We start from the raw sequence: 9,703 nt of genomic DNA, 5'->3' as shown, positions 1-9,703 counted from the left end.
ATGATTTGTAGAGTAAGTGAACCCTCTTCATTTACTTTTTATTTTCGATAGGCTCGTATAGTATACGAGCCTGTAGTGCAAGTGAACCTTCAATATTATTTAAAAAGCTCGTATAGTCTATGATCTGTAGAGTAAGTGAGCTGTCCCCACATCGTATACTGCAAAGAGTGAAAGAGTGCAATGTTATCAATACTCTTTGGAATGGCCATCAGCTGTTTGTGCATTAATCAGCTGTGTCAAATGTCAACGTCGTGTCGTCCGTCAACGGTATCAAAATAAAACAGAACCAACAGAAGCAGAACTAGAACACCATCACGTCATACTCAACAGCAACAATAACAACGTAAAGATACTCCTAATTTCATTCCATTAGTGAACCCATTTCATAAACAAATTTTCAGTTTGTCTTTTTTTTGTGGATTTTGCATTGGAGGAATGTTCTCATTCCTTAGTACCTACTCAATAACAGTTATAATTTAAATTGGAAATCAAGTTGAAAAATCTCTGTCGTCACCTGCTCTTTGAGGTTAGTCTAGCCAATGATCGGTAGATTTATCATTTTATGCGATCATAATATTGTAAAGCAGATGTATAGATTTCCTAGGTTGAAATTTTAAGAAAATATTGAAGCTTTTTCTTTGAACTGCACAAATTCTCATGATGTCTTCATAGGCCTTAGTTAAAGCAGTATCTAGGCCTACATTTAAGTACTTAAACACGTCACTTTTCAAAAACCAGATTAAGTAAAAATGAAAATTCTACTTGTTGGAGGTGGAATTACAAGTGCTTTAACTGGAATGTGTCTTAGAAAATTATTGCCGGATTGTAATATCAGCCTGTGGGACAAGGCAAGAGGTGCGGGAGGCAGGATGGCCACAACTCGATGCTCTTTAAACCCGAGCTGTACAGCTGATTTAGGCGCCCAGTACATCACAACAACAGAAGAGTACATGAAAGCAAATGGAGATGTATACAACCATTTAATATCTGAGGGAATATTGGAACCACTTAAATGCCACGTTATTGGAATGAGGCATCAAGACAACACAAAAAACTTTGTTGTTCCTAATGGCACAAGTTTTCTTGTAAAGAACATACTACAACAAGCTAAGATAAATGAAACAAAATTTTCTCACCATGTCTCATCAATAGATCTTGAAGATGGAAGGTGGATAGTTGAAACAAAAACAGGTGAAAAGGATTACTTTGATGTCGTTGTCTTAACTATGCCAGTACCACAACTGTTTCTACTCGAAGGGTCAGTTAAAAGAAGCATTCAAAGTCTTGCAGAACCCTTGAACACAGTTACCTATAGCGCTAGATATGTGTTGGTTCTATTTTACCTGGAAAATATCAATGAAAACTGGGGTGCACAATACATCGATAACAATCCCATATTTAGATACGTTTCCATAGACAACATAAGGAGAAATCAGCCAGAAAATCTCTGTGCTGTAGTTTTACATTCTACGGTCAGCTTTGGAGCAAAACACATTGAAGACTCAATTCCAGATATGGAAAAAGTGTTGGTTTCTCAGGCAAAAGTTCTATTTCCCAACTGGCCTGAGCCTAAAGCAGTCAAGTGTCACAAGTGGAGATACTCGCAAGTGACAAATACTTATCCAGACGCTCCTGGTTGTGTGTTGGTATCTTCTTCCGCCCCATTGGTCATAGGAGGAGATGCATTTGCAGGTTCAAAATTTGACAATTGTATCCAATCTTCAAAATCGATATGTCAGAAAGTTGTGGAAGCTCTGGAAGTTGGTAAACTGTGAGTAATTTGTTTGATTTTGTAAATCTTAAGGGAAAATAATGTAGGCTATGACAATTTGTTAATACAGTAGAGTCCCGCAAACTCGGCACTCGATAACCCGGCATTCTGGATAACTCGGCCATCACCTGGCTCAGAAAATTAGTGATTTCTTGAGTCCAAGTTAATCATGGACTCAAGCCACCTTAATTCAAATTATTCGCAACTGGTACTAAGGATTTGTTGTACTATATCTGATGACTTAATTCTGACTTCTAATATAAATATAAATAAAAAAGGCGGTTAAAAAGCTTAAAAACTGAATTTTTCTTATTTTTAACCCTAGTTCCCGATAACCCGTCACCCTTCCAGTCCACATTACGCCGAGTTTGCGGGACTCTACTGTACCACCCTGCAATATTTATAGTCATACGGTAGTAATAAGTTTGTTTTCATTCCATTTCATAGGGCTTGTGCACTTTTTTTTAAACACTCAATTATTTCCAACTACCTTTACAATATAGCCTTCTAGCTTTTACCCGCCGCTTCGCCTGCAATGGTATTACCATAAATATTATACAGCATAGGAAATAAACAGAGTAGGCCCTATTACAATCATTCCAATGCTTATCTGTAGTGGTTTCGCCAAATATCACAAAAAAAGATATTATCATTACCGTATTCATTGTGTCACGCACCGTTTAAAAATTTGTTAAACAAATAGGCCTAAACATTTTGAATCTCCTCTCTACACAATAAACCATTTGTTTAATCTCCAACTAAAAAATCTTACAACATCTTGAAACTGAAAATGCCCTGACTCTTCAGCTTCTCCAAGTATGGTTCTTTCATAGCTGTATCGGCTCTTATAATAAAGGTAAAACTTTTCCACCAGAATAACACCTTCCAGCAGGCTCATCTTTCCATTTTAATGCTCTGCAGTATATACACTCTCTCTGTCCATTCAATATATTTTTAATAATTTGTACCGGTATTGTCTATAGGCTAGTCTATTGTTGCGTGGTATTCCATTTATCATTTTCAAACACACACCAAGTATCGAAGTACTGTACTGTATCACTGTTGAACGCTTGTCAAAAAAGCTCAAAAATTAATAGTGCTGCACCCTGTTGGTAAACCTTGGGAATATGAACTATCATAATACCAAATATTTAGCCCAATCCAACCAGTAGATAATGCGTGATTGAACTTCAAACAAACAATAAACTAACACACAAACTTTCACATTTATAATATTAGTATAAAGTATGATTAGTAGGCCTATCCTTATATATAGGAAGGTGATTTCTACGAAACACTACTCCTCCGTTAATAATGGACGGATTTTTACAAACGATGTGTCAAAATTAAGTATTTATTGTGTAGGCACCCCCTTTCACCAATTCCTGTAATAAACGTCCTCGGGCTTTGCGCCACGGGCCGTCAAAATACCAATGTGTTTCTTATGAAGAAAAGATTTTGTTTACTTAAACAGACGAATAATTTGTATTAATTACAGCTGTTCATAGTAAACACATGATACACAAAGAGTGTTCGTTTTCAGTTTCAATAACTGGAGTGGAGTGATTGATTACATTATCTTTGAGTTTACCCTTTTAAGTTATCGGAAATTTATGACTGTTATTCATTTTGAAATAACACCTGTATTGCTGGAATTCAAGCAACAGGTGCACTAGTTAAATATTATCAGTTGTTGTTGTAATTAGTGATCCTCAACTTATTTAACTTATTTCTTTTATTTTAATAATTTAAAAACCCTATTAGGATGTATAAAACTTGACTTTAAATTTTGCAAAAAAAATCCTAATGATTTCACCTATACTTCCCTATAAAGTGAATTTACTGTTACCGGTATATTTGTTAAACTTTCATATCACTAATATAAGTTACTGTAATGTTTTATATTTTGGAAGCAGACCCAAATCTCCTAAAATTGGAAACTTGATAGGCCTATCTTTACAAAAATAGATATTTATTTTTCTTAATTGCCAGTGGATAAACAATGTTTTTTTTTGTTTTTTCATTAGGCTAGGTGTATAAAAATATAAGTTTTTAGGAGTACCTACCACCACGTGAGCGCACAACATACAGCTGTCTGTGTGAAAAGTATGCATTTTGTAAATTTAAACCGGCAATAGTCAGGGATTGACCTTGTGCCTTATAATGGTGATTGCGAAAGCTAGACGCAAAGGAAATTGTCAGGCCCGGTCTGGCTCCATTGGAGGCCCTCGGCTTGATGTTGATTTGAGGCCCCCAGCCAGAAATAAAACAAGGACCATGGGGTGCTCTCACGGCAACAATTAGCTAGCATATATGTTGGCTGCATGCCGCAGGTGCATAAAAGGGGCCTAATGTGGTTTTAAATGATTAAAAGTTTTTGATAATTTTGATTAAATTAATAATTGCTAAATTTCCATAAATTAAAATCGTTGTATTTATAAATTTAATTCCAAGGTATCAATCAATTTAAATTTGATATAAAATTTGCTCGTATTTCTATTTACCTCTACAGTAGCCATAAAATTTAAAGGCCTATTCTTAAAATTGTTTTAAGTCTTCAATTTAAAAATAAGACCAAAACCTAGTTCTTGGAGTTTTTGCCATACATGGTAAAAAAGCATATCACGTACCACTTTTGAATTTTGAATACATCTATGAATGGACCACATTTACTGTTTATCACACACTTTACTCCATAGTTGTACTTCAGCAACAAAGACAAACAGAAATAATCAAAAGTATTTTAATTTAAACGTTGTAAGGCTTACAAAAAATTTCTGATGATTTCCGCCTGTCTGTTTGCGACTTCTCATTGTTAGCAGAATCGGAACTGAAACCAGCTAACCTGCTAACCATAAGTTCAAACAGTTTGACTTTAATTTGTTTTTATTTTGAAATATTTCCTATCTCCATTTTTATTTTACTTGCGCCACTTGGGTGCACACATTTCATTTTATAAACTGAACGATTCACGTGTTAGTAATCTTTCAAACAATACGTCATAACCATTGACTAAGGAAACCCACTACGTAGGAATGACTGGAAACAGTCGTCGGTGATTAAACTAGTCGTAACACCATACTCGACCTTTTGGTGTTGAGTTGAGGCTGACTGGTCGAATAGAATCAGTTGTAGATAAACTGACGGATAGGAATTGGGAACAGTTTTTAGGGATGATACATAAAATGTAATTGCATTTATTTTTGTTGTTTAAAAAAAATATAAAATTGCCAAGACCCTGTGTTTTATATACTGATGATTTAGATTTTAATGCCTGTAGTAAAATCTGTTTTAAAAACCAGGTAACAAATAAATAGGAATATTTGTTATACTGAGTTAGAGACATTAGGCCTACTGAATAATTTAAATCTTGCAGTCATGTAATAAACTAAAATTTTTTAATTAATTGTAAATGTTGTCATTCTATTACGTTTTATACCAAAGTAACAAAATATTAATGCAAATGACAATAAACAATAGGAATCAAGCGGGAAAACTCCAATGTTTAAAGTAAAATTATATTCGATAATTTTCTTTACAATGACTGAAACCACTGCACCGATTGAATGCCACCAGTTGTTGTTGTAGTGGAATTCTTTCGGTTTTTCATTTGACTGAAAAAAAACCACTGGTTTTAAAAACAACCGATTGCCAAATTGACTAGTCGGTTTTTTCAAGTCGGTTGTCACTATACTAGTACAAGCGCTAAGGCTTGTCGCACACTACGGCAGACCAGCTCAGGCAGACCAGCTCAGGCAGATCAGGTCAGACCGTTCCGGCAAAATTCGGAAGCCATGTATTCAAATGTAGAGCCGCACACTACGACAGGTCAGACCGCTCAGTTCAGTCCGGTCAGACCGTCTCCGGCACTTTTCGGTCAGCGAGCGATTTTTGCCGGAGCTGCCGGAGCGAGACGCCGGCCCGCGGCCAGTGAACCAGTGTTGTGCAATAGCTCGTGCAATCTTACGTTGTCGTTTTTTAATCTTTGGAAAAGAGTATGATACTCTCCCTCACTATCCCGTGCGACATTAATACTGTGCACCCAAAATTTCCTCCTTTTTCTCCTGGTTTTTTGGGCCTTCTCGTCCTCTTCCGCAGCAAGTTCTAATGCTACTATAGCAGTTTCTTCATCACTACTACTAGAACCCATCGCACAATCGCATCGCACTGAACAAGAAGACACAAAGCATACATGCAGACAATGCCGCTGTCTGTCGACTACTGACTGAGGTTGGCGCTCAAAAAACGCCTGAGCTGAGCGGACTGACCGGACGTAGTGTGTGGGAAAACTGCCGGACCTGAGCGGTCTGACCTGATCTGCCTGAGCTGGTCTGCCGCAGTGTGCGACAAGCCTAAGCTATCTGCTTGAGTTCAGACACCAGACATATCGCAGACGCGCCGGCACGGCAATGTCTCGTCACTACCGCGGAGTGCTGGGCGCTGAGCTGATTCGAACGGTGCGTTGCAGTGAGATCGGTGACTATCCTCTAGTACCGAGTGACTATCACTGTACTTAGGGGCTACCCCTAACTGTAATTCAATTAAAAAAAGAGTATTGTTTATTAAAAATTGTTTTTGAAAGACTACGTCGCTGTGAAACGGTTAAACAAAATATTTTTTTTATTATAACTAAATTTTTTTAATTGATTTTTTGGCTTTTGGAGGCCCCCTTGAGCCCTGGAGGCCCTCGGGGATCGCCGACCAGCCGCCCTGGCCAGACCGGGCCTGGAAATTGTAGTCACTTGAATTCAAAGGGTAATTCGAATGAAATCATTGGTATTTTTGACATTAAGACTAATTCTCCTTTAAACTTACCACTGATGATTGTTGCTTTGATCAAGTTTGGTGTCATTTTTTTAACCGTCAGTCTAGTTCCGTTGCACGGCTTGGGTGGATTTAAGTTTCGCATTAGTATTATTGGAATTCCTTCTTTTAACGACAGTAATCTGGTGGGTTAATGACAAATATGGGAGGCATTTGAATACCTGAAATATCACGCACAATTATTATTCACTTAATAATTTATCTTAGATTGAGTGGATACAGAAAAAAAAGAAAAAATATTAAGGCATTGCCATCCCTTTTATTGTTTATATAATACTTTGATAAAGGTTTTTACTTTATATGATTACATATTTAATAGTGGAGAATTTAAACGTTGTTGAATGCACTGGTGTGCTGCGATTGGGGTTTAATATATTTCGAGTATTTGGACTTAAACTAAAGTTAAATAGTTTTCTGTGCTATATAATGTTAATTGTTGTATAGAGAATGAAATACATGCATGATACATATTTTATTACGAAATACATGCATGATACATCTTATTGTTAGTGTAATTTTCTTATTTTAGTTTTCAAGACATCACAGACCGAAGTGTTAAGCCCACTTTAGACATGCGCCATTCGCCAAGCACCAAACAGCGACTCGCCGAATCGCGAGTAGTGAATAGGTGTTTGTCTATTTGGCAAGCAGCAAACATTCATGCTTGTGTTTTCCTGTTCATTGCACACATCAAAGTGAACGAATATTTATGCTATTCCCAATATGAACAGTTGCTCGGAAAACAACACATGTGTGAAGACGTCTACTTGTTAATTGGCGAATTAGTAAGACAACTAGATCACCGAATGTAAAATATTTCATGCTTCGAGAATGGGGCATGTCTGGAGCCAGCTTAAGTGAATGTCAATGAGTCACTTATGGAGTACTTACTTCAATGAGTTTATGGACATATATAAAAATGCCTACTCCATATAAGCCAGATATATTTTCATCCTACTGATCATAAATTAGATACAAAAAAGTGTTTGTACGTTCAATAATACGTTTACAATTGTTGTTGCTGTATTTGTAATGCTAATTCATGTACTTATTTGTCTCAAACAAACCGTTGTATGTTTTTTATACTCAATGTTTCATGTATTTTTATATCACTTTTGTACAAAACACTATATTTTGGCAATAAAATGCTTTTACAGTACTTTTATTTTGTTCAGTTCCTAGTTCCTTTTTGTGTAAAATCAAAAGAAAGATAAGCCTTATCATGTTTAGAAAACACAAATAATAATAAAAAATTACTCTGTGGGGACAATATTCTTGACATGATGATACTACATATAGAAATTATACAAGTGTATAATGATAGAGAGAATTAGAGTGTATAAGATTGTTGAGTTGCTTAAAGTCAACAAACACTTTCACAAATGTCAGCAGTTCTTTCTAAAATAAAACGGAGACGGGAGCTTCTTAATTGTCAATATCCATGAACAGCCGGCTCTTTGTGAAATACTGTATTTATTCTTGTTTTTTGGCGAGAGTTGTAAAACTTTTGTAATTTTTTTACAGCTCTAAAAAAAATAAATGACTTGTGCAAAATCCATGCTGCTAAGTTTATTCAGGGACAAAGAGAAAACTCTTGTTTGCCAAATCAGCAATGGTTAAATGCAAACCATGCTTGGTTCAAATTTGCCTTGGTAAAAGGTTGACGGGTAGAAATTTGGTATGCTCATTCTGATTAAATATTTTTTTCAAGTTCTATATTCAAACTTCTTTTGATAGGTAGTGTGGACATTTTTATTACCACCACATGTTTAATTACTTTTTAAAAACTTTATTTGTTATTTGTTAGCAAAACATACAATCTGTTGTTGAAATGAAATAAATTTGTTTATATTCTTATTATGGTTCTTTTATAAGATTTGACCTAATTGTATAGCTTGAAACTTGAAATACAAGCAATGATGGAAGGTTTTATGAACTACTTTGAAGAGCCATATCTCTCAAACTGTTTGGTCTATAATCACCATTTTGGTCTTAAATTATTAAATTATTTAATGTACTTTTAAAATGATAATAGTTGTTTTCTATGAAAAAGTTATGCTTCAGGGTCAAAATTGGACAAATGTAAAAAAGGTGCGAAATTCCACGGATTTCTAAGCTTTTTGGGGGTAATCCGGAAGGCTGCCGAGGTCGAAAATTTTGATTTAGCATCTTGGTACTATCCCATACAACACACAAAAAAATAAACCTACTACCCCTTTTCATGCTAGGTAAAATGCATTACAAAAGGCTGCTGGATTATCTCCACTAAAAATAAAAATTTACAAAAATCCAAAAATAATTGCCTGGAGATTCCATGAGTTCTTTGGGTTGGTATCGTCATACCAACTATCATCAAAATTGGTGTATTCTGTAGCTATATGTACACATATACATATGCACACATATTTCACTTCAAACCCCACTTTTATGGGCTCCCCTGAACTCAAAACAAATATTTTCACCCTAAACTAAAAAAAATCTTTTTTAATACTTTTTCATACAATTTTTTTTTGTGGGAGAAAGTAAAAATCTGGAGCTTTTACTGTATATTTTTCATTTCTTTGTTATCACACATTAGCTATTTTCTTCATCAATCCTCGTTCGCCTACTTACTTTTAATCTGAACATAAACTTAATTTCTTAAAACACACAAACGTAAAATGAACTCTTCTACGTATCAATTTTAAGGGGATATCATCTCACCAAAAACTAAATTACTTGATTTGTTAACTCTAATTAAAACTTGATTTGCTTTTTACCAATTAAGTTTGCAAAACGTAATAGGATTGCTTCATTTCAGCTAGTTATCATTTCCTCAATTGACCCTTTTCTTATGCTGAAACAGTTCAAAGTTTTTATTATACATGTTTAATTTCATTCTTCTCCCGGTTATAGAGTTTGGCAGTGGCAATTTTCAAAATGATATTGTCCAATTTTCATATTTTCTTTAATGGAAAGCTTCCAACAAACCTACATATTGCACCATATAAGTTTAACTATTGATGGACCTACTGTACACGTTTTAATATTTTAAAACCACATATATTTTGAACAAAAATTATGATGGCTATATTAGAATATTGGCAATGTTGATTATATTAATAATAT

The 9,703-nt window shown here is 35.1% G+C and overlaps 1 protein-coding gene across 2 annotated transcripts; it reads left to right on the top strand.

The window, feature by feature from the left end:
* Nucleotides 1-309: 309 nt before the first annotated feature.
* Nucleotides 310-8,174, top strand: LOC129003005 (renalase-like). 2 transcript variants are annotated; one of them, XM_054431190.1, is made up of 2 exons: nt 310-1,771; nt 8,120-8,174. In XM_054431190.1, the coding sequence occupies exons 1-2, from the start codon at nt 750-752 to the stop codon at nt 8,136-8,138; spliced, it is 1,041 nt and encodes a 346-aa protein (XP_054287165.1). In that variant the 5' UTR covers nt 310-749; the 3' UTR covers nt 8,139-8,174. The 2 variants fall into 2 exon arrangements, with proteins under 2 accessions (XP_054287165.1, XP_054287164.1); XM_054431189.1 differs by lacking the exon at nt 8,120-8,174 and adding an exon at nt 7,125-7,748.
* The last annotated feature ends 1,529 nt before the right edge of the window (nt 8,175-9,703 follow it).

The sequence above is a fragment of the Macrosteles quadrilineatus genome, unplaced genomic scaffold, assembly GCF_028750875.1.
Source record: "Macrosteles quadrilineatus isolate MER2022 unplaced genomic scaffold, UCM_ALF_1.0 Scaffold_9__3_contigs__length_116548681, whole genome shotgun sequence".
NCBI classification, from domain to species: Eukaryota; Metazoa; Arthropoda; class Insecta; order Hemiptera; family Cicadellidae; genus Macrosteles; species Macrosteles quadrilineatus.
This window is presented reverse-complemented; position numbering and strand designations above follow the sequence as displayed.

Coding starts and splice junctions, on each gene's coding strand:
- LOC129003005 (XM_054431189.1), top strand. CDS start 750: ATGAAAATTCTACTTGTTGGAGGTGGAATTACAAGTGCTTTAACTGGA. Junction 1,772..7,124: donor GCTCTGGAAGTTGGTAAACT/GTGAGTAATTTG, acceptor TTCTTATTTTAG/TTTTCAAGACATCACAGACC.